At 41.0% G+C, this 25234-nt stretch overlaps 1 protein-coding gene across 2 annotated transcripts in view; it reads left to right on the top strand.

Annotated features, from left to right (window-relative positions):
- Positions 1-25234, top strand: part of KLHL6 (kelch like family member 6) — an 89105-nt gene that overhangs the window by 34852 nt on the left and 29019 nt on the right. For both annotated transcript variants that reach the window (XM_081074986.1, XM_081074985.1), the window contains exon 2: positions 16799-16964. In XM_081074986.1, coding sequence (XP_080931112.1) covers positions 16803-16964 — 162 coding nt within the window. In that variant the 5' untranslated portion in view covers positions 16799-16802. The remainder of the gene's footprint in view (positions 1-16798; positions 16965-25234) is intronic.

Genomic DNA, 25234 nt, shown 5'->3' on the forward strand with positions numbered 1-25234 from the left:
GTGCCCTTTCACGGATGGGAAATGGAAACCCGGCATTACACATCCAGTCATTGCTGGAGCAGGGATTGGGCACATTCTAGCAATCTTTGTTTTTACTGCAATATAAACTGCCACTAAATTTGGGGCTTCATTCCAGGAAGTATATAAAAGGCAGAGCATAGGCACAGCCATAATGATGGGTTGACATAGATAAACATGTTACTTACTCCACCAATACTGACCATATGCTTTCACATTGATCACAACCCCTTTAAGAAGTGAATGAAAGTCACCTTAGCTCAATGTCCCGAGTACTCACTTTTTAGGTTTATTCTTTCTGTTTTGAATCACTGGAAAACTGCTGTTATAAAATGTATACCCGAATAGTAATTTTGTTAGTGGCTCGTCCTGGCTAGGGAACAGGACCGCTGGCTGTGTGCTCTTGAGTACGTCACTGGCTTCTCTGATCTTTGAGTTTCTCATCCTAAGCAGAAGGTGTGTGGGTGCAGTCCTTCCAACCCAGCTGATACAGGACACTTAGGGAAAGTCTCTGCCAGTCTGTAGAGGAGGAAGCGCCCACACAGTGCCTGTTTCTGCCTGTGGCTAAAGAGTCGTTTCCAAAACTGCCTGGTCATGAAGGTAAATTCCTTCTATTCTTTTCTTCAGAGCAGTGACTTTTGGTTCTTATCTTGGTATTTCCAAGATGACTTTCCTTCGCTACTGAACACATTCATCCTAGAGACAGGATTCTTTTTTTTCTGGTATTACTCTTAATAATAACTTCTATTGTTGAGCACTTATGGTGGGCCAGGCCCTGTGCCACCTGTGTCACACATACTACCCTACAACAACCCTGTGAGGGAGGGAATTTTATCCTCATTTACAGATGAGGCACCAAAGCCTGGAGTGTGTCAGTTAAAAACGTGGCCAAGTGGGATTTGAATCTAGGACTGACGATAACTCTGACACTGCCTCACCGCCTGTCTTGCTTTGTTTCTAAGATTTTGAAAGGGCTTGGGAGCCAAGTTCCCCTTATGTCCAGACTTTGGAAGGGCAGAGAGTCTGCTCTGTCTGAGAGGCTTCCGACACAGCCCTCTGCACTTTGGAGGGCCTGGAAGCTGGTTGTAAAATGATGTAGATTTTTAATTTCTATTTTTATTCATTGAGAACATAAATATTTTTCACTAAGTGATTGAACCATAGTTTATTTAACCAGTCACTTATTGACAGACGTTTGGATGTTTTTAATCCTTTGCTATTATTAATACAAACAATGCTATAATGAATAACCTTACACAGATGTCATTTCATATGCATGCAGGAGTGTTGGGGTGAATATCTAGAAGAGGGTTTGCTGAACCAAAGAGAAATGCATCTGCAGCTTTAGTGCATATTGTTTGATTCTCCTTGATTGACGTTCAATCATTTTGCATTCCCCACAGCCTTGCCAAAAGAGGCTTTAATCTTCTGGATTTTTTTCAATCTGATAGATGAGAAACAGTATCTCAATTTAATTTTAATTTGCATTTCTCTTATTTTAAATAAGGTCTACATTTATTTTACTATCTCTTCATAGTCTTTCAAATTTTCATGTATATTTTAAAATTAAAATTCATTTTTATCAAAGTGCTTCATGCAAATGGTTATCAGTCAAATAGTATTTCAAGGCTTACGATGAAAAACAAAAATTCCTCTTCACCTCCCCCACCCTTGAGTCTCGCTCACCAGAGCCCACCATTTTTAACATTTAGCTGTTTCTTGTAATATTTCTACAAAATATATGGTTCTTTTTCTTTTTTTTTTGGCTTATAGGTGTGTTTGTTTTTCATAGTTTCATTGAGGTCATAAATTAAATAAAATAAGATTTACCCATTTTAAGTGTACAATTTCATAATATCTTAGTAAATTTACAGTTGTGCAGCAATCATTACAATCCAGTTTTAGAAAATTCCCATCAATCTCCAGAAGATCCCTCCTGCTCAATTGCAATCACTCCCCATTTCTACCCTTACCACTAAGCAACCATGAATGATTGTGTTACCTTTGGTTTTTCTTTTCTGGATATTTCATATAAATGGTATATTGCTCTTTCTTGATATCTCAGTATCAGATATCATTTATGGATTCCTAGTAGGTCTGATAAAGACTTAGCATTTATACCTAACTCCCTTAACATACATTTCCTTTCCCTATAATCTCTCAATATGATGTCATCCCATTTTTGATTAATTTATATTGAGTTTACATTATGTCCATGAAAAAACATTGTTTCCTGTTGAGCCAAATTGTGTGATAGTATTACATTTCCTTTTTTGTAAACCTTTTTGCCTTTCCTGAAGTTAATAATTCACTTTTTTTTTTCCATTTGCTTTGGGGATATCTTTTGCCCACTGTCTCTCCACAATCGTCTTTTTTTGTGGTCCAATGCATCAGAAAATCCACGTTTCATTTTCCCCTAGAATCTTTCTCACTTTCATCATCCTAGACATGTTCTCTGGACCTGCTGCCTAGCTATTGTCTAGTTGCACATGAAACCATGGTGGCTGTAAACAGGGGCTATATTAGTAACTCAGACAATATAGTTCCTTTTGGAGGCCTATTTAAAAGTCTTGAGTGGAATGAGGAAGTTGGGAAAATATGCAGAGCTGAGGCTGAGAAAAGAGTAAGGGAGAATAAAGCTTAGAAAGTAGCTCATAACATGCATTAAATGTCAAACAGCCAAGTGTCAAGGAGTTCAAATATTTTCATGGCAGAAAAATTGAGGGAAGCATGGATTTAACATTTATATTAATGTTTTTAAACATTTTGTAAGACAACTATTGTCTTTTATAAGACTACTAATAAAGCTGTCATTTGTGCTATGCCTTTGGAAAGTCCCCACATCAAAGTCGTTAGAAGGGGTTGCTCATCCTACATACTGAGCCCACCTCCCGAAAGATCTCCATATAAACGAGTGGTTCTTTCCATTTGGTATGAGGAGCAACTCCCTGCAGAACATGGCACACTGCATAAATGATGTTGCTCTGTGAGGACAACCATTTTGTGAGTTCCAGGGTTGGCAGAGGGAGGGGAGTAGTGGTGATGCAGGGAGGGGTCATCAGGCTTCTTTCAGTCCTGCCTGATGATTGGCCCTTCCTATATGAATATAAAAGTTTCCAGGCTGAGGCTGAGTCAACAGTAAGCTCCTTTGTTGCGGCTGATGCTGAAATCCCTGGATGTGGCCCTGTCTTGTCCCTTCAGTACCTCAGTCTCTGGGTCTGGTTCCCTGAGGCTATGATGAAGGGACTTTGACCACTAGCTTAAAAAAATCAAAGATGAGGCAAGGAATGGGAAGGGTCTTGTGAGCACGATCTATTAATCATTATTGTGTGTTACCCAATTACTGGATGGCAGAAAGTTGGGTGAAAAGCTACTCTTAAGCCATGATTAGATGTTATAATCCTTTGCTTTTTCTCCATAATGGTGTCTACAAAGGAGTCAGCAAGTGCAGGTGATAGAATAAGTACAAAGGGAAACAAGAATGAGTTAAGGCCATTTGGGTCTGGATTAAACAACTGGTGAATGGCAAAAGGGTTAAGGATTGCTGCTGCTATAGTGGGTATGTCTGGTAACCTCAAGGGAACTGATGCTTGCACTTCTAGCAGCGGGTTCTGTACTTTATACTTTTAATGTCCTTTTGGCAGAACCAATATGGTGGTGAATACTTAAGTACTTAGGTATGTAATCCCTTTTCTGGAATTCCCAAATCCCCAAACTGTTGATAAATGAAATCAATTTTTATAACTTATTTGACAGACAAATCTGTAGTTTGAACTACACTCATCTGGTGGAAGGAGACACCTGTTCTGAATTGAGGGGAGGGTATTTCATTTGTTCCAATTAGGGCAACTGTTCATAATTCAGTGCTGAACTTACTAATGCATTGGATCAAGGAGTGCTGGAGGTGCTATACAATATTCAAAATATGGTAAAATCCAGACAATCCTGAATGCCAAAGCACATCTGGCTGTAAGATTTTTTGGTAAGGGATTATGGGACTTTTCTTATAGAATTAGTTTTCATTTTGGTGTTATTCTTCTACCGTTTTCATCTGCATATTTTTACATACTTGTAAGCATAGTTTTACATACAATTTTTCATCTTGCTTTGCAATCTTTTTTTATTATGATCTTTCCCCCATAGTGCTCCATAGTGTTCAAAACTATTTATCAATTTAGTTACCATTTTTAATAGATGCATAACATGAAAATCATTTTCTCATTGTGAGTATAGGGTGCTTCCAATTTTTTTAAAATTAAATTTATTGGGATGACAATGGCTGGTAAAATAACATAGATTTCAGGTGTACAATACTGTGATACATCATCTATATATCACATTGTGTGTTCACCACCCAGAGTCAGTTCTCCTTCCATCACTGTATATTTGACCCCTTTTATCCTCTTCTACTACCCCTCACCCCCTTACCCTCTGGTAACCCTGTTGTCTGTGTCTGTGAGTTTTTGTTTGTTTGTTTATTTGTGTTGTTCCTTTGTTGCTTTCAGTTTTATATCCCAGTTATGAGTGAAGTCATATAATTCATGACTTTTTCTGTCTGACTTATTTTGCTTAGCATGATAATCTCAAGATCCATACATATTGTCACAAATGGCAGTATTTCATGTCTTCTTATGGCCAGGTAATATTCCATTGTGTATATGTACCACATCTTCTTTGTTTTTATAAATGATGTGGTAATAAATGTCTTTGTATTAAGAATTTTTTGCAGTCTGGAACATGAAAAAGCCAAGTTTTTGAGCATTGACTACATGCCAGGAATTTTGCTGGATTCTTTTTCATTTCATTTAATACTCACAATATCAATAATTAGATAACAAATAGATAGCATTGACTCCATTTTGTCCTCCAGAGAACTCACTTTGATAGGAACAATGGTTTTTCCATTGGGATCCAAACTAAAAACAGACCTTCCCACTGGGCAGAAATTTGGCTGTTAGGATATTTCTGTGCAAGACCATTAACTCCTTCTTCCTGCCATGCCCTAGTATGGACTACATAAGCTGAAAATGAGGATAAAATGCAAAAATTATTGCCTCTATGGGCATGTACACAAATGCACAGGTAGGAAACTGTGGGAACATTCAAACCAATTTGCATCTGGAGGCTGAGCTGACAGGCCCCTCCCTGTAGCAGCAAAGACCCAGCATGCCTTAGCACACCAGTCTGAGTCAAAGGGCTAAATAAGAAATAAGGAAGACGGTCAGTATGCTTTGAAAGTATAGGGACTCAAGAACCGACAGAACATTATTGGGGCTGGAACCAATAATTTCTTGGTATCGTGGAAAGAACTCTGTCTTAAAGTCCTGTCACTCGGAATTGAGTCCAGACCCTGCCACTTACCGGCTGTGCAAATCTTGAAGGAATTGCTTCAAGAGCCTTTCTGAGGCTCAGTGCCATTATCTACGACACAGTGAGGCTAATGATTTCTTTCTACCTATTCCGGTGAGTTGTTGTGAAATACACATCATAAAATGGATTCGTATATGAATGTATTTGCGTAAACATTTTATGCATGGTAATAAGTCAGATTTCTTAGTTCCAAGGAACAGAAGTCAACTGGCTTTTTTGAGAAGAGTATTTACGCAGGTAACTCACCAGAAGCCTGGAGTACCAAACCCAGAAAACAGATAGGATAAGGTAGTGGCCAGGTAGTGGCCAGGACCGCAGCCCAAAGCCACCCAGAAGCAGCACGGGGAGGACTCCCACACTGCTGCAGGATCCTGGAAGCCAAGGCTAGCACAGCTGTGGCCACTGGCACTGCCCCATTGCTGTCTTTGGAAACTGGGAGCTGCTGCTACTTTTGCTGCCTCCACCAGTACAGTTTCTCCTCTGTCCTGCTTCTGGGCATCACAAGCTCCCAGTTCACAGCCTGGGATAGGTTTATCTGATTGGTCAAGGCTGAGTTACACATGTTAATGTGTGAGCTCGGAAAGTGAGCTTCGGGCCTTTGTAGCCTCTGGGTCTGTAAGTGGCTTGTGCCACACGCTACATCTCATTCAGAGGGAGAATTTGCCACACCTAGGGAGGGTTTCAGGTGCTGGGCAACCAAAACATGACAAAGGTCCATTATATGCAGCTACTGTGTGCCAGACCTGCATTCAGTGCAGAATAGCAGTTAAAGTATCATGAAAACTATGCACGTATTAAGGAATTCTGAGACTCTTGTCACATATGCACCAGAGATAAGGATTCTGAGATCCTGGCAGGCAAGAGGCCAATTATTGGCACTTCCACTCCTCCTCTCCCTCCAACCTGTGAGTAGCCCTGGGTATACCTGTGATAGTGCATGGCATGAGGGAATCTTCCACCATGTGCAGACTAGAAACAGGTCGAAGGTGTGAGCTATGAGAAGGTCCTTGGAACCATTGCAATAGCTGACATTCAGCATGTAGCCTGTAAATGTTTGATTGAATAAAAACTGGTATTCCTCCTGCAGTTTCAGTCACTGATTAAGTAGCATTCTGGTCAGAGCAGGAAGTCCTCGCAGAGTTGGGAGGCTATTGCACAACTTTAGAAAAGAGAAGGATGATAAAGTGTGGTCACCATAGGAAAAATTGAAAGGAGCAGTTAAAAAATCCAAAATGCTTCACGCTGTTGTGGATTCAACAAGTCACTCAAGTGACCATCTGGTCACAGATGTGCTATGTCTACATAGTGACTCCTGCAGACCTTTCTTAGGATTGGAAGATGCTTGGTGGGGGTTGATGCCCCAGGGCAGGAGTACAATTGAGTTTTTTGAATTTTCAAGAAAATGTCATCTCTGTCATCTCCACCTCTGGTGTCTAGGGCATGTGGAGCTTCTTTCATTCAAGACCAGAAAATCTATTCTTTTCTTGTTTGGAATAATATTCCATGCAGCTCTCAATGAAAACATAACAGAGAAAAATACTTCATCATTCACATCTCAGGTTCTGAGGTACACCCCTGCATCAAGTACATGGATATGCGACAGTCCCTTCATGAAAATGTCTTAACAGAACTAGATTCTAATATAGTAAACACCAAACAGTACATGAGAAGAACTGTCCCTATGCAGAACATCTGTGTTTTTGGTAAAACTGCCTTGGAGCTCACCATCCATCCCATTGCTCAATGTTCTATATTAGTCAGCATTCTTTTGGTTGTAAGCGATAGGAGCTCAAGTCAAGTCAGCCTAGGCAAAAGGGGAAGCTATTCGGGCACAAAACCAAATCATAGGAAGGGCTGGGATAGAGCAGAGCCCAGGGCGAAGGGGAACCAGGGCTTTGAATGCAGTCAGGGGGCTTTCTCTCCAGCCTCATTTGGCTTCTCCCTCAGGTGGCATTTCTCAGATGGACTTCTGCCACATGGATAGGAGTTTGCCTGTTGGGACTCTGGGACTTTGGTTCCAGAGAGAAACTGAAGGGCTAGCTTCAGTTTGAAAAGCCCCGGGGAAAGACTCTGATTGGCCCAGCTCCATTCAATTACCCAACATTAGACAAATCACTGTGTCAGGGAGGTGGGGTACAATGATCAGCCCAGCTTACTTCAGGAGTCCACCATTGGTCAAAGAGGTGAGGGTGTGTGAGTTTGTGTGTGTGTGTGTGTGTGTGTGTGTGTGTGTGTGTGTGTATGTGTGTATGACGAACCGAAGAGGGAGGCACTGGACAAAAGGAAATTAAATATCCATTAAAGAGGGATAACAAATTCAGGTTTATTTTCATTTATTAGCCAACTTATTGCACTTCTGTTTATGCTTTGGCTATCAGGAAGCTCATTGCATTAGCTTTCTTTAGTTTAGGTTTCAGTATTCTATTCTATTTAATTACTTAGCCCTTATCTTCTTATTTTTTGTTGTTAGCGTTTTGGATTTTATCATGCCTCTGCTGCTTTAGTATAAGCTATCTTAAGTTCTTTTGGAGAGGCTACTCTTTATAAAGATAAGTCTTCTTTGCTGTGAAAGAATATCATTTAGGCAACCTACATGTCCTTTGCCGGTTGTAAGGGTAGGCATTCTCTTATTACATTTAACTGTTGTGGAAAGCTTTAAGACCACAATAATTATAGGAGCGCTGATACTGCTATGACTTTAAAACACAATCCAGAAAGCTGCATCATAGCCCTTTCTGATGAGACACTCAGGGAACTATAAAAATTAACCACCAGCTGGTTTGCATATAATGATTCAGGTCCAGGGTCAAGTAAGAGCTGACCTGCATTCAAGAGATCATCATGGGGTATGTAGAGTAAGCTCAGGCTTGTAGGGGGCTGGATATCAAGGGCATTTTGGTGTTGGGGGAATTAGGGGAGGGGCAGATGCCCAGTGAATAATTCCTGGAAGGTGGGGTTAGTGGACACAGTATACACACACACACACACACACACACCCACAAACAGGACAAAGAGAATTGAAATTAGGAAATTTAGGACAGTTCCCAGATGACTGGCAATAATATCCTTTCAGCTCAGGATAGCAGGTTGGGTTGGCAGGAGATGTCTGTGTCATTTGCAGATGAACTGGCGGTGAAGGGGGAGAGAATTCTTTGTAATTGCTATGTAAACCTGCACTCCTCCCACATTTTTTCAGTGTACCACGAGTGATTTTGTAAGCCTTTAACAAGGAACACTGAATCATACAAACTTTCTTAAGGTACAAATAACTGGGTGGCAGGACAATACAAATATTAAGCTTTTGGTACTGCAGTTTTGAGTGGGTTTAGTGAAATTCTTCCCATCTATCCTTTCATGTATTCATTCAATTGACATAAATCTGTCAAGTGCCTACTCTATGCCAGATGCTAAGTATACAAAGACGAATGAGTTATGGTTCCCCCTTGACCTTGCAATCACAATCAGTTAGTGGAGAGGGACAGGTAAATCAATGTTTCAGTGCAAGGTGACAAGTTCTGTGATGGAGCTCTGTTTATTAAATCAGACCAGGGAAAAAGCAGCCAGAGAAGGCTTCCTGGAAGAGGTAATATCTGAGTAGAGTTTTAAAGGATGAGTAGGCATTCGACAGAAGGAACCAAGTGAAGGGTGAAGGCAGGCAGCGCTCCAGGCGAAAGGAAACACCTCTGGGAAGGTATCATGCAGTGTAAGCATGGGAATCATAAGTAGAAGAGTAAGGTTGGAGTAAAGGATATGCCTGGGCCAATAAAACCAAGAGATGGGCAGGTCAGACCATGAAAAGTTTTACTGGGCCAGGATGAAGAGTTTGAAATGAATCTTATAGGCAGTGAGAAGCACTGGAAGAATTGTTAAGCAGGAAAGTGATCCAAGATCTCTGTTAAGATTGTTAAAGGTTCTGTCTGAGAAGACCAGTTAGAAATAGAGACCCTTTCTCTGGGGACTGTCACAATTCATATTATGGTCCAAGGCTTGGTGAGTGCAGCAGGGGCTGAATTTCAGCTCCAACTCTGGCCCTGGCCTGGGCAGCCCTGAGTGTAGGCCAACCTGACCTGTGGTACTTCCTTCACCTCTGCCTTTAAAACTCCTCTCTTCCCTGGCTGGAGGATCTCTTGTTTTCCTCTCCTTTCCATCTGGATGAGAAAACAGGCTTGGCAATCCAGATTCCTCTATGGCAACTGGCAGAGGGATAAGTCTGGAACACATGTATGACCATCTTTTCCCTGTGAGAACAGGGATAACTCCTATGACCAGGGAAAGCTTCATCATTTGAATATCTAGGGGTGAGGATTGGGACCAGTGCCAGCTCACATGTTTCCAAGTTATCAGAACAAGCGAATTCTCAAAAAAAAATCTCTAAGCAAAGGCTGATCCTTGACTTCAGGATAATTACATGGAGGTCCTAAAGAAGCCAGCATGGGGTCATAGGGGGCTGGGATGAAAAATTTTTGAAAAAAGAGGGTGATAAGGCACCCCCAGGGCAACAGCCTGGTCAGGATGTGGCAGTGGGCTTTAGAAAGCACAGTGTTGACCCTGCCCCCGGCCCAGTGGGAACTGGGACTCAGACCAGACCTCACTGAATAGGATTGTGAGGGAAGGGGCGTTTTTTTGTTAGGGGAAGCCAGGTGTCATCTCTGACAATGAGGTGGAAGATGCGGAAAAGCAAATTAAGGTGAAGAAAAGCCCATGTTTTTGTAATGTAAAATATCAGGCAGGAGGAATTAGGATGAATATCCTGGGCCTTGGGTTCCAATTCAGACAGAGAACTACTAGATAATGCAGTTCTACACACACACACACACACACACACACACACACACACACACACACACACACACGCTTCGCTCCAAGTCAGTCTTGGAGCTCATCATTATTCATCTCATGGTAATTAGAGGAAAAATGTGGGACTGGAGACTGTGAGGCACAATAGACAAATCCACTTGGCCTACTTGAAATACAGTATTGCAATGCATGTGTAGTTTCCTTTCCAGCCAGCCAGCCAGCCAGCCATCCAACAAACATTGAATATCTATTGTCGGCCACTGAATAAGAATTAGAGAGAAATAAAATACAACCCTTGCCCTTCAGATGCTTATGAATCTAATATTAAAAATAGGCCCAAGAGAGTATACATACAAAGACCTGTCTGAAACTCAAGAGTGTCGATGTAAACAGTGGCACATGTTGGAAATTGCTAGCGTGGCTGCATCAGGGATGGGAAGGGGACAGACCAGACTGTGAAGGGCCTTGTAGGCCAATGTTGGGAGTACTTTCACATTTCTTTTCCTGGGCACTTTTTAAACAATTTTCTTTGGCATTTGGGCCTATTTGTTATTTTTCTCTTGTACAATGTGTCTCTAAGGGTTTTCTCTTGTACAATGTGTCGGTCGGGACTCTGTGTTGCAAATGGCAAATAAAAACATAAAAAAAATTATTTGCTCACATAATTTTAAAGTCTAGGAATATTAGTTTCAGGCCTGTTTTGATCCTTGTACTCAAATAATGTCATCAGGACTCAGTGTTTCTTTCCATTTCTTGGCTCTATTTTCCTCTGTGTTGATTTCTCTCTCAGGGCGGGTCTTCATACACGGAGATGAGAAGATCTCCAGCAGCTCCAAACTTTTATTTCTCCTAGCTCAGCAATCCCAGTAGGAAGAGAGCTTCTCTTTCCCAGTATTTCCACAGAAAGTTCTAAAATTGGCTTCAATTGGACCAGCTTCTTTCTGTGCCCATGTGTGAGCCAATCACTTTGGCGTGGGAGGCATAATATGTGACATGGACCATACCCATCCCTGGTGTAGGAGGTGGAGCTAGCTCCACCCAAACTTCCTAGACTGATATTGGAGGAGGGATATTTCCCAAAGGAAAATATGATGCTCTTACTAAAACAATTAAGAATGATGTTGGGCAGGCAAAACAAGAATTGCCCATTATATCTTTATGGTTGAATCATTGCTGAATTCTGGCCAAAAGCATTTGCTGTGATTGATGTTCTATCCTGCCTGATCTTGCAGGATGGAACAAGCCCTGCTTTCTGTCATTAACTTGGATGGCCTGAATAACATGGCATGCTGAGGCCTCAGCATTGGGACAGTGGGACTGGGAGGGCCTCTGGTTCTATAAAACTATAGCTGGAGTTTTGGGCCTCAAAGGGTGCACATGCAGTGTCCTTGAGGAATGGTGAACTTGGGCAAGGAGCTTAGCAGAAGGCAGTCCTTTTGAGGCCTGATGATGTTTAGAGTCATATGGGGACAGCTCTGGAGTTCCAGTTCCTGTCAGTTCAGAACAAAGACTCAGCCAACAACTGGGGGTTCAAGGAACAGACTCCAGGCCCCGGAGAGAGATGGCAGAGTGCTGTCAGTCATGGCTCGGGAGTAGAAAGAGAGATGACTATGGATGTCCCAATGCTTCTCGGAAGGCACCTCTCCGTGTGTGTTATTTACATATGCACAGCAGGTAAGAGCTCACATGTGCACTCTGCTACTCATAGGGCTTTGGCACCACATCCTCTTTCAGAGCTCTTAGCTCTAATGAACTATGTTACTTGAATATAAGCTGCAGGGGTCCTGTCTACGCAGCTAAGCTAGAGAAAACTTAAGAGACAAGGACAAGGCCTGCTTCCAACTGAGCCCCCCTCTCCCAGTTTGAGATGCAGCCCTATGCCTTATGGAATGCTAGGAGGGCTAGATCTCAGAAGATGAAAGGGAGAACCTAAAAAGAGGAAGGGCTTTTTTAAGGGCATGTCTGTCCCAGCACCATGGTCAGTTGTTTCCTTGAACTTGACCTTTGTCTAACTCCTTCCTTCTCAGGGTGAGCCAAAGGGGCCTGTGTTGGGAAGAGAAGTGACCTTTCTCAAGGGCAGCAGTTCTTAAACTTTGGTTTGCAGATGAAGGATTGGTGGGGACTCAGTGAGCCTAATAAAATTCATATTCCCAGCTTTCAGCTTAGATGTGGTAGGTACCATAGAGAATGATGTCATGCCATACTAGGTCACTCTTGCATCTGCTGACTTCCTGGTATTTTTTGCAGTGAAAATTCCTTTCATTGGCCACATTGGTCGGTATCCAATAATAATCCTTTCTTAACAATAGTGTTCATTGAGCAGCACATGATTACTAATTAAAAAGTCTTTAACCAATTGTATACCTATGGATATTTATATTTTTAAGTAGAATTTAACTCAATTTGCAACCCATGTTATAGCTACTCCAACCCAGAATATCTCACTGATGCAGAGGAGTTGGTTCCTGGTATAAATGGGATGGTGAAGGGCCAAGGGGAAGAACAGAGCGGGGGAAGCACTGGTGCAGCCAGTCTAGCAGTGAGAGAGTGAGGGTGGGTATTGGTTTTTAGGACTGTAATGGGGTTATAGGTATAGGAGGCAGGTTGTTCAGAGGAAGGTGCAGACGCCTGGGGAGAGGGGGAGGCACAGGGGATTTGGGTTGGGTAAAAAGTTCTGAGTTGGTAATGTTTAGGAACTGCAGGAGCATGTAGAACTCATCAAAGTTGTAAATGGAATGTTCTAGTGTGGGTGTGTCCTCTTTGAGCTCCAGGCCTTGGACTTGGTAGTGTGATGCAAGTTCTCTATGGGGGCGGAGGGCACATGAGGCAGGCCTTCTCAGCCTTATCCTTCAGAGGCTGTTTGATAATTCTTGGAGGTGCAGATTTCTGTCAAAAGCAAACACCCAGGGTGTTGGAAGGGCAAGTTCGTTCGCTGGTTCGTTTGTTCATTCATTCATTCATTCACTCACTCATTTATTTTTCTCCCCAAATATTTACGGAGTCCCTACTAAGTTACAGGCAGTGTTCTAACCCCAGGGATACAGTGGAGAGCATGGCACCCAGGTCCTCACTCAGCACACAATCGTTAAACTAGTTAACAAATAGATGTATAATATAATTTCAAGTTGTGACAAGGTTATGAAGGAAAATAACGGAGGTAAAGATGTTAGGAAGTGACTATTTAGATTGGGGGCAGTGTCAGGGAGCACCGCTCTGAGGAGGTGACATCTGAGCAGAGACCTGAATGAGGTGAGGGATGGGGCCTGTGGAGCTCATAGGTGAGTGTGGCCCGGGCAGTGTTTGGGGCCATGCCCTGACTTCATTCCAGAGACTCCGGGCCCGTGGATATCTTCATGGCTGTTGTGGGAGATGAGCTCATTCGCCCAGGCTCTATTTTGGGGTTGGTGCTGACTTACTGCTGAAGTGTTGGATAACTGGCTCCCTGCTGTGACACTTTCTACTATAAAATAGGACTTTAATAACTGTCTCTGTTTTACAAGAGTCTCATGAGAATTGGTCAGTGTCTGTCTACAAAGTATTTTTTATTGGTCTGATTCACTCAGTGTTGATACTCAGTTGACCCCCTAAAGATGGCCTTGAACTCCTACTGATTTGCTTGGTTTCGGTGCCCTGTTTAGCTCCAGGCGAAGAGCCCAGAGTTCTAGGTTCTAGTCCCCATCCTGTTACTGACAACCTGTATGGTCTTGGGCAATTCACTTAAGTTCTACCTTAGTCTATCACCTATATAATGTGTTTAATAATTAAAGAAGGTAATGCTGTTTGCCCTACAAAGTGCTATAAACACTGTGGCCCAGGAGGGTGGATTTAAGTGACAGAAAATCAATGAAAAAGTTTCAGAGGAGAGCAGAGAAATGCTTTTTGGGAGCCAAAGCAGGCAAAAGAGCTCTCGGAGAGAGGACTCTGTCTTCGGGCACTTCTTTCCTCTCCCCATGAAAATTTACTGAGCTCCTACTATGTGCCAGGCACCATGCTTATGTCTCTAGACCAGTCTGCGTGCAGTAGAGTCCTAACTCTACTCTGGATGGGTGGTGGACAGCAGTGCAGCAACTCTGACACCAACTGACCTCATATGGACCCGGCTCTGGACTCAGGGGTCCAGGGCTGTAAGCCAGCGTGTAATCGCCAGCCGACCCCAAGAATCTCCCACCAGCCTGCCAAGATCCCTCTGATCTGGTCTAAGAGAAATACCTTCCCTTAGTGAGTTCTCACTACTTCGTTATCTTAATCATTCTTCCCAACATCTCACTGGAATAGGGGCTATTGTTATACCACGTCACAGAGAAGGAAACTGAGGTTTGCTCACTTGTACAAAGTCACGTAGTGAATTAGCGTCCGAGCCTAGACCAGACCAAAGCCGTCTCTCCAGCACTGGGTCTTCTGTCCGCCCTCCCCGAGGCTCCCAGCGCCCCTCTGCTTGTGCACATGCGCACTCACTCACTGAAAACCAGAAGTGCCTAAGAATTTACCTCCTGCTGGGGTGGCCCACAACTAAAACTGTCAGCAGGTGCTGCAGTATCACAGCCCTGCCTCTTTGCCTCCCGTTGGGACAACTCTGGAGTGTATTCTCCAGCGGTCCCCTGCAGGATCAGACCAAAGTGACTTTCTATACGACTTTTGTCCTGCTTGGTTTCCTCCCCTCCCCATCTAGCCCCCCCACCCCGACTCCCCTAACACATCACTGGCTCAGGAGGTTTGGCTTCTGGGGGATACCAGTCAGGTATGGACTAAGCTGAGGCAGGATGTTATTCAGCAACGGATTCCAAGAGAGAATTTAGAAGCTGCATTGGGCAGTGATAGCCTGGTCAAGAGCCCAGATGATCCCAGTAATTGTGTCACCTGGGAAATGCTGGGCTTCAGTAAGAGCCCCTTAAAGTGCAAAGCATTGAATTCGATAATTTACACACCTATCTCATATAATCTTAAAATGTGTCTCCGTTGGGCTTTTCCAGTTTTCATTGGAATTTTTGAGGTTGTACAGATTCCACAAAATTCACCTTTCACTAATCTTCAAATCACAGTCTAGGTGAAGTAGCATTTCTAAGTTTCACCCTGGTGGGACTCCGGTATATGTTGCCTCAGTTATCAGAAGCTTCATTTGACCTATCATCACAATCTATCGTTTCCTGCTCACTGTCCTATTTCCCATATATTCATGTACATGGCATTGATGAGGGTGCAATTCTCTTTACCCCCTGATACGATTGCACGTCAGGATGGCCCAACATCCAAGTTCAGGATTAACACTCTGAAGCTGCATTATCTAATACAGTAGCCACTGGTCACGTGTGACACCGAACATTTGAATTATGGCTAATCTGAATTGAGATGTGTTTTCACTATAAAATATACATGCAGGATTTTGAAGACTTAGTATGAAAAAAAGAACGTAAATGGTCTCATTACTAATTTAAAAATTAGTAATTATCATGTTGATTAGTAATTATCATGTTGACATGATAATCCTTGAGGTAAATTGGGATAAGTAAAAGATATTAAAATTAATTTTATCTCTTTTTACTTTTTAAAAATACAGTTACTAGAAAATTTGAAATGACACATTTGGCTTCCATTGGATTTCTATTGGGCCGCACTGCTGTAGAGACTCAGACAAAGGGAGGTTTAGGGCAGGAACTTGTCCAACTCCTCCCAGGAAGGCAGGCTGAGCTGAGAAGAAAGTGGATGGTTTCTTTGATGGCCAGGTTCTTTATGGAATCAGGAGGCAGCGAAGTGAGTCGTACAGGACATCACTTTAAAAGATGTGTGGTTCTGCAGACAGCTCTACACCCCTCTGGCCAAGAGGATTTAGAGCTGAAGACAGCAGCTAGGACATCGGTCATCTGTCCAAATGACGTCACTGCTCCTCTAATTTCAGGCTGGGATTTGTTAATTTTACAGAATTAGCATTTGCTCTGTTTTTCATGCTGTTGTATTCTGTGAGGAGAAAGAGGCCAGTTGAGGGAAGAGGGAAGAGGAAGGAGGAGAGACGGGTGGGAGAATTATTGATTAAAACGGTTAGGGACAGAGGAAGAAGGACTGAGGGAGGCCTAAGGGAGAAGATCTTATTGGCGGAAACAAAAGGTTCAAAATGTCAGACAGTCAACTGATTTGAAACTGATGAGTGATTTCCAGAGATAAATAGGAGGTATGGGAAAGGGAGACGGAGCAGGATTTAGGGATATAACCCCACTTTGCTGGGATGGAAGTCTCAGTTTTGGGAAGTACATTCTGTCACTAGGGTTTCCCTTTGGGAGCTTCCCATTTTGGTGAATTGGTTGGAAGATAATGGCTAAGGCACCTATTCATAATTGTAGAGGCTGGAAGTCCAAGATGGTGGTGCTAGCATCGTCGGATTTTGTGAGGACTCTTTTTCTGGCTCTTAGATGTTCACTGTGTGCTCACATGAGAGAGACAGTGTTTTGGTCTCTCTTCTTAGAAGGGCATAAATCCTACTGGATTAGGATCCCAACCTTATGCCCTCATTTAATTTTAATTACCTCACTGTTTCATGGGAATAGAGAAATCTGAAGGGGGTCTCTTCAGGCCTGGAAGCAAGGGTCATGTTAGGACTCACATTCTCGTGTCTCTCTTCCAGGGCCATGTTCTGCAATGATTTAAAGGAAAAGTATGAGAAGAAGATCATTATCAAAGGGGTCGATGCTGAGACCATGCACACTCTTCTGGACTACACGTATACCAGCAAGGCGCTGATCACCAAGCAGAACGTCCAGCGGGTTCTGGAAGCTGCTAACCTCTTTCAGGTGTGTGAACAAACAGTCTCAGTCCTCCCCTCGGCAGCAGGGGAAAGCAGGATTCCCCAGGGACCTGCCTGGACTGGCTCCCAGGTCTGTGCCCGGGACACACACACACACAATTAGCTGGGCCTGTGCTAACTTGAAAGTCAGAAGATGCTTCTTTGGAAACTTCCTGAGAGGTGGTGAAATGAGGCAGCGACTTTTTATGAGATGAAGCCAGAAGAGCTTGGTGCCTAGAATTTACACTTGGCTCCTGACTCCAGGAGCAATGGCTATAATTTACAGAAGCCTCATTAGAGCCAGGGGCTGCCATCACCAGTTCACATACATAGCTTCTAATTCTAGCACTACCCAGGGAGATAGGTACTTTACAGGTGGGGAAAGTAAAGCACATGGAGGATAAGTGACAAGCTGTGATTTGAGCCCTTGGCTTTCTGAGTCCAGTGGCCACATGCTTGCCACCATACCAGGCAATCTCCTGGGGAGGAGTGTCTAGATTCTGGGGGAAGCAGAACCTTGACTGGTCAGCACTTTGTGGTGGGTGTGAAAGAGGAACACTTCTATGAGAGTATTACAGAGATGAGATAGAGACCCCACAGAATTAAGTTTTATTTTTGATATTTGACTATATTTATCGCAATCTGATTGTAATAATTATATTTAATTCATAGAATAATTGGACCTATAGATTATATCAATTGTATCCACAATTATTAAATGGGTCTTACTCCAAGCTAGATCCAAGTGCCTACATCTAAGGTTACACTTTGAAGTTGGTTCCATTGGGTTACAACAACGATGGTCTCACTAAAGATGTGGATATTTATGATAAACAGAATCCAGGGACAGGCCAGTTCATTCCCAGGGACTGGTGACGAGCATCAGATCTTGTCCATGGTTTGGGACTTTGAGTGGTGGCCTCCTCTTGGCTCATCACTAGTTCAGCAGTTGAGGGGCAAAGAAAACAAAGTCTGGGAAGGTAGGAAATGAGGAGTCCAGGGACAAATCCATGGGCAATGGGATTATTTTTGTTGAGACTGGAGTCTATGCAGGACTTCTGAGGTTCATCCAGGAAGAAAGAGTAGAAAGAGGGAGCAAAATCAACCATGAAACAGTGCTGATGAATTCCGAGTAATGGGTTGCTGCAATGTTGGCCAATTTTATTGTCTCAGTTACCTCAGGGCACTTTAAAGATACAGAGTGAGTTACTTGCAGCAGGGCTGGTCCCACCTTACCTGGAGATGTCTCTAAGTCAGTTACCACCCACTCACCCTTTCTCTGTCTTTACCTGCTTACACACTCAGGCTTACTGACTGTCAGGGAGTATATGGAGGGGGGGGCCTCAGCAACTGCATGCTCAGCACCCGCATCTTATCACTTCTACCCACCACTCCAACAATCTAACTTCAGGGAACTCCTTCCCGTGTCATGGAGGGGCCTCTTTCTAGTTCAGGTTTTATGCTTTTTCTGAACCTTCTTTTAAAAAAACAACATCTCCCCTCTGCACAACCTCCTTCAAAATGGCCATTAACCAAAGCAGAGTCACCCCATTCACCATTATTCAATCAAGCCACTGTTGGTGTCGTTATCTTCCTGTTAATCTCCTTTCCTGGGGCCCAGAGAGAGTTGCTAACTTGTCTAAAAATGAACAGGCAACACTGACAATAATAATAGTAATAGTAATTTATTGCTTCAAGTATAGTGTCTGGCACCAAAGTAGATGCTCAATGAATACAAATTTTATCGAGCACTTATTATGTGCCTTGAGTGACAAAGTTGGGACTGGTAACTAGGTCTCCTGTTTTTCCCACTGGCTGAAAGGAGGTCTTATATGATAGGCTAAGAAGATAGATTTTCTTTTTCAAATGCAGTTTTTAATAATTTTAAATTGCAATAACTTTACAAACTCATTACAGGAAAATTAGAAACCCATACAAACAAAAAGAACATAAAAATGATCTACAATCCCCTCCTATTTAGAGACAATATGACAGCTTCTTTGGTATATAGACTTCCAGGTCGTTTTCTCAGGATGTTTAGTAGCCTAGCTTGAAGCCACTACTGAATTTAAGTCCCAGTTCCACCACTTACATGCGGTGTGACTTTGGGCTAGTTTTGTAATTTCATTGTGCTCTAGTTCCTTTCTCAGTATAATAGGGGTGCTGATAGAGCCTATTTCATGGAGTTGTAATATTTGTAAAGTATTTAGAACAGTGCCTGGTAAATGCTATATATGTGTTTGAATGTTATTATCTACCATGTACAGATTTTAGAAGAATGGGCTCCTATTGGAAATACTGTTTTAAGTCTGTTTATTTTACTTGTAATCATCTTTTCATGTCAATAGATACATTTCTGTAATAGCACTTATAATAGCTGAATTGAATTCAATGGTATAACAGTTTAGTGAATCAGTCCCTATAACTGAAAGTTTAGGTTTTCATCTACTTGACTATTCAAAACAATGCTGTCATAAACATTCTTTTACTTTTATTTCATATGGATGAAATGAATATCCTAATGGAAATAAAGTGTGCTAAGTACATGAACAGGTAATTTACAAAGAAGGAAGATTGAATGATAAACAAATATATTTTTAAAAGCGAAACTTCATTAGTAATCCAAAGGCAAATTAAGTCAACAATAAAATAATATTTTGTCTATCACTTTGGTCAAGAGCATATGCAATATAACAATCAGTTTTTGCAAAAGTGAGGAAAAATGGGCACTTTCATCCATTGCTGGTGGCAGTGGAAATGGAAACCTTTCTGGATGTCACTTTGGAAATAGATGTTAAGATATATATACATATATATATACATATACATATATACATATATGTATATGCACACAAACACATATATATATGTACATATATATATATATACATATATATGAAATAACTAAAACTTTTTCAAGTATTTCATATAAATAGCTTTGAATTTTGTCTCCCAGAAAGATATGTCCAAATACTAACCCATGAAATCTGTGAATGTGATCTTATTTGGAAATAGGGTCTTTGCTAATATAACTAAGGTAGAGATCTTGAGATGAGATTATACTGGATTTAGGGAGAGCCCTAAAGCCAATGACTAGTATCTTTATAGGAAAAAGAGAGAGAGAATTGACACAGAGGCATAGAGAGAAGGCCATATGAAGACATAGGCAGAGATTGGAATTGTGCAGCCCCACACCAAGGTACACCAAGTGTTGCCAGCAGCTACCAAAAGAAGCTTAGGAGAGAGACATGGAAAGTAGCTCCCTCAGAGTCTCTAGAGAGAACCAACCCTGCTCAAAACTGAATTTCAGATATCTGATCTTCAGAACTATGAGAGTTCTGGTTGATTAAGTTGCCAAGTTTGTGGTAATTTTTTTCAGCACTTCTAAGAAGGTAATACAAGCTTAAAAAGTCAACAGTAACTATAATTCTTAAAATAAAAAAAGCATCAATCTCTTGTCCTCACTCCCTTCTTCAGCCCACTCTTCTGGAGTTTGTTTTTAAATGTTTTAAAATTTCATTTGTTTGTAAATGTTTCTTCTTTTATTTACTTTCATATTTCTAAATTATTTGTGCATGTACATTGCTATCTCTTGATGCATTGATTTTAGATAATTTCCTTTCTTTGTGTCCTCCTGCTCTAATTTTGACTGGTTGCGCTCTAGGCCTACTGCACAGCTGTGATCCTGGACTTCCTTGGCTGTTATCCTGCAAGTTCCTTTTACCTCTTTTCTATGTTGGATTTTTTCTCTCTGGATCCTGTCTTCTTTTTTTCTTGTATACACCTATATTTTAATGGATCACAACCTTTAATAGCTTATCATGAAAGAGTATATGATAGATACATTTTGGAGACCTAAATGTCCAAAAGTATTTTTGTTTTACATAATATTTGATTGATAGTTTAGCTGGATATAAAATTCAAGATTGAATATAATTTTCTTCTGACATTTTGAAGATATCGCGCCATATTACTAAGTATTACATATTTTATAAGAATGGGTTCCTATTAGGCACATGCTCTTTTAAATGTTATTTCACCTGTATTGTGTTATAATCCTTTTTTATGTCAATAGATCCATCTCTGTAACAGCACATACAATAACTATAGGTTTTTTGTTTTTTGTTTTCATTTTGTTAGTTCTTTTAATTTGAAGACTCAGGTATTTCAATTCAGGGAAATTTTCTTGTATCTCTTTAATACTTTCCAACTCTTATCTATCCTGTCCTCTGGAGCTATTATTAGTTAGGTGTTAAACCTCCTGGATTTAATTTTATTTTTTTCTTACCTTTTCTCTTCTATTGACTGTCTCTAGGCTTTTGTTCTACTTTCTAGGAGAGTTTCTCAACTTTATCTTTCAGCTCCTCAGTTAATTTTAAATTTCTGCCACCATATCCTTAGTTTTCAAGATTCCTTGTTGTTTTTAAAATAGACTGCTACTCATTTCTTTGAGGCTATTATAATGTATTTGAAGTTTTCTCCTCTCTCTCTTTTTATTTTTCTTTAAAAAAACTTTTTTTTGGTATTATTATTATTTTTTTAATTGGGGGATATTGGGAAACAGTGTGTTTCTCCAGGGCCCATCAACTCCAAGTCATTGTCCTTCAATCTAGTTGTAGAGGGTACAGCTCAGCTCCAAGTCCAGTTGCTGTTTTCAATCTTTAGTTGCAGGGGGTGCAGCCCACCATCCCATGAGGGAATTGAACCAGCAACCTTGTTGTTGAGAGCTTGTGCTCTAACCAATTGAGCCATCTGGCCGCCCCTCTCTCTCTTTCTTTTGAGTTTCTTTACTCTGAGTATTTGCTTAGGTCTCCAATTTTCATCTTAAAGGGTGTATTAATTTCGTAGGACTGCCACCATACAAATTACCACAAATTGAGTGGCTTAAAACAACAGACATTTATTCCTTCAGAGTTCTGGAGACCAGAAGTCCAAAATCAAGGTTCAGCAGGGTTGTACTTCCTTTGGTTGGAGACTCTAAGGGAGAATTTGTTCTTTGTGTTTTCTAGTTTCTGGTAGCTGTTGACATCCCTTCCCTTGTGGGCACACCATTCCAATCTTGGCATTCATGGTCACATTACCTCTTCCTCTTCTGTGTGTATTCTCTTCTTTGTGTCTGTGTTTTATAAAGATACATGTGATTGCATTTATGGCCCACCTAGATAAGCCTCTTTTGTCAATATCCTTAACTTAATCACACATTGTGTCACATAAAGTACTATTCATTCTTTTGCCATAAAAGGTAAAATTCACATGTTTTGGGGATTACGACATGGACATATCTTTTTGGGGCCACAGTTCAACTACTGTGAACTGTGGGTTTCCTCAAATACCTTTTGGATAATTTGATTCTTGACTGTTTAGTCATATTTAAGACTGAGGACTTAATATACTGGTTTGAAGTTTGGTGCAAATGGATCAGAACAGGAGGTTAGTAGACTAGAGAGTTTTACAAGGATTGTCAGGTAACCTGACAGTTTTTTAAAAATTTTAATTGGGGATTCCCAAATGCCAATATGTGTTGGATTGTTCTTAGGGTTGTTTGATTTCTCCAGATAAAGATCTTCAGTCTCTTGCCCGGGGGTTTAAGACAGCTACATATATTCTGGACTGCATGCGTGTGTGTGCAAATCTTTACTTAACCTTCTTATTTTAAGTAAGATGTCCTCATTTGTTGTCTTTAGTTACTGGTGTTCCTGAGTCTGAACCTCTCTGGTGTGGTTCCTTCAGAGGGTAAATATTCTTCTACCAGGGAGTTGTTAGACTGCGAGAAGCAAGGAGGAGGCTCAGGAGGCTTAACTTATTCTTGAACTTACTCCCTGTTATCATCCTCCACCTACCCTGGCCTACATGGTTCCTTGGGACGTTAATATTCCTGTTTTTTTGGGGGAAGGGGAGATCTGAGGGACAAATTTGTTCCTCTGTAGGCACTTGATGTGACAACTCTCCTTTTAGCAAAGTCACTTAGCAGTGTTCATATTCTGTGGTTTGGGGTTACTGATTTCTCCTGGTTTCATTGAGGATGGAGTTTGTGTTTCTGTTTCTTGTTCTCCTTTCAGTTTTTGGTGATTTTTCAAGACAGCTATGAAAACTCTTTAGATAATAAATACTGTAGTCTTTTATAATAATGTGGCAAATGTTTTCCATCGGTCATTTAACTCATAATTTTAGTTATAGCTTTTTTATGTACAAAGTTTAAAACTAGTATTTAGTCAGATCTATCGATCATTTCCTTGATGGAGTTTGCCTTTGGTGTACGTTTTTAGAAAGAGTTTCCCCAATGCTTGATTATATACTTAAGCACTTATAATTTCACTTAGTTTTGTTACATCTAAAGCCTTATACTTAAATATTTAATATATCTGGAAATTATTTTGCCATAAAATTGTTTTTTTCTTCTTTGTCTTCTTCTTCCCCTTCTTCTTTTCGTTTTCTCCCAAGTGGTGAGCTTCAATGGAGAATTTAATGAGCAAGGTGGGATAGGAGGACAGAAACAGATTAGAGATAGAGCAAGCTCTGTTTACTGTTGATTCCCCTTTATTGGTAATCCCTAACCTCAATTTTTTTCTCAAATCTTGTTTACGCTTAGGCAAAAAATAATGTTTCTCTCAGACAATTTTACTCATTTTCCTTTAAGTGCTAATTTTTATGAAAATAAGAGAAGAATTCTATGGGTTTCTGGATATCTTTTTAACCTACTTTCTGATTTCTTTTGCTTCTAGACTATTTGTTTTGAAGTTTCAAAGATAGAAAGCTGGGAATATTTTCATGCTTGAAGTTTCCACAAAGAACAGAAGTTGACAGGTTTTTAAAATCAGTTTGTGAATTAAAAAAAGTATTTATTCTTTTGGAAGGATGAAACATACCTGTTCCAATTTCAGAAACACAAAAGGGGAGACAGTGAAACATTTGCCATCTTCACTGTTAGCATTGTCTTGCTGTCCTTCATATTCTATGCACACACAGGTATATATGTGCATACATCACTCCCACTCATTGCCTCAATTTTTTAAACACAAATGTTGGCACACTATGCACTCAGTTTTGCACCTTGGTTTTTTTTTTTGGCTTCACAGTATATTTCAGAAATTGTTATAGGTCAGTATGTTTAGAACTGCCTTGTTCTTTCAATGGCTTTACAATTATGTTGGGGTCTTTTTAGACATGAAACAGGTCCAGTTATCTGCAATGGTCTCTTATAAGGCAAAGTAGCAACATGGCACGAACATGGGCTTTGGAATCAGGCAGAATCTGGACTTAAATCCTGGTTCAGTCACTTATTTGATGTGTGGCTGTGGATAAGTTACTTAGATTTTCTGAGCCTCTGCTTTCTCATTTGTAAAAATAGGATGACAATAATACCTACCTTTCAGGGAGAGTTATAATATTATGAGGGTTAAATGGGGTGATATTTGTAAAGTACCTGGTACATTAATTATGTAATCGATGTTAAGTAGAAGTTTCTTCCCATTATTTGTGAGTTAATCTTTACTTTGGACAATTTGTGCCGTGGATAAAACGAGCTGACACTGAACTGTGAGAACATTTCCCTAAACCATTCCTACCTAAAGCCTTGTTTTTTCCCCCCCTGGATTAGGATTATAAAACACCATGATTTAAAGTTTTGTTTTATCACATTCATATGAAACATGACTATTACCATGAACTGGATGGTGCTCTATTTTAATTAACTCAGGATTTTAGATGGAGAAAAGTGTGCCAGAGTTAGCACTTTATCTTGTCCGTTCAGAACATCCGCAGTAACCGAAACCACCTTTGTGGGACTGAAATGAATAGGAATCAGATTATCTTGCTGTTCCTCACACATCCAGTAGGAAAGACTTCTTACGTTTCACAGTGATGTGACGCAGCCACTCCTTTATTTGCTGCTTTTCTTTTCTGGCCTCCTCTTATCTTTTCCTGTTACACATTGATTGCTTCTCTTCCAGAATTTCCCAGTCCAGAAAGAGAGTTGATTGACTCAGCCAGTCACCACTATTGCTGTTTGAAAAGAACTTTTCATGTGACATAACTTCATGAGTTGCTGGCCTGTTAACAGGCTAATGACCCTTGGGTGAAGGGCCCATTGATCTAATCAGCTATAGCAGGGGTGGAACAGTTTCTTTCTTGTAGGCGGAAGAAATTTTCGGTAATTTATTGGCCAACTATGGAGAGAAATTTATTGGCCAACTATGGAGAGAAACATATTTTCTCTAAGTAGTTTTTGGAAAGGTAAAAGTAAGAGAAGCCCCTAAAGGGAAAGAGCCAACTGACCTG

This window comes from Rhinolophus hipposideros (assembly GCF_964194185.1).
Source record: "Rhinolophus hipposideros genome assembly, chromosome: 2".
NCBI classification, from domain to species: domain Eukaryota; kingdom Metazoa; phylum Chordata; class Mammalia; order Chiroptera; family Rhinolophidae; genus Rhinolophus; species Rhinolophus hipposideros.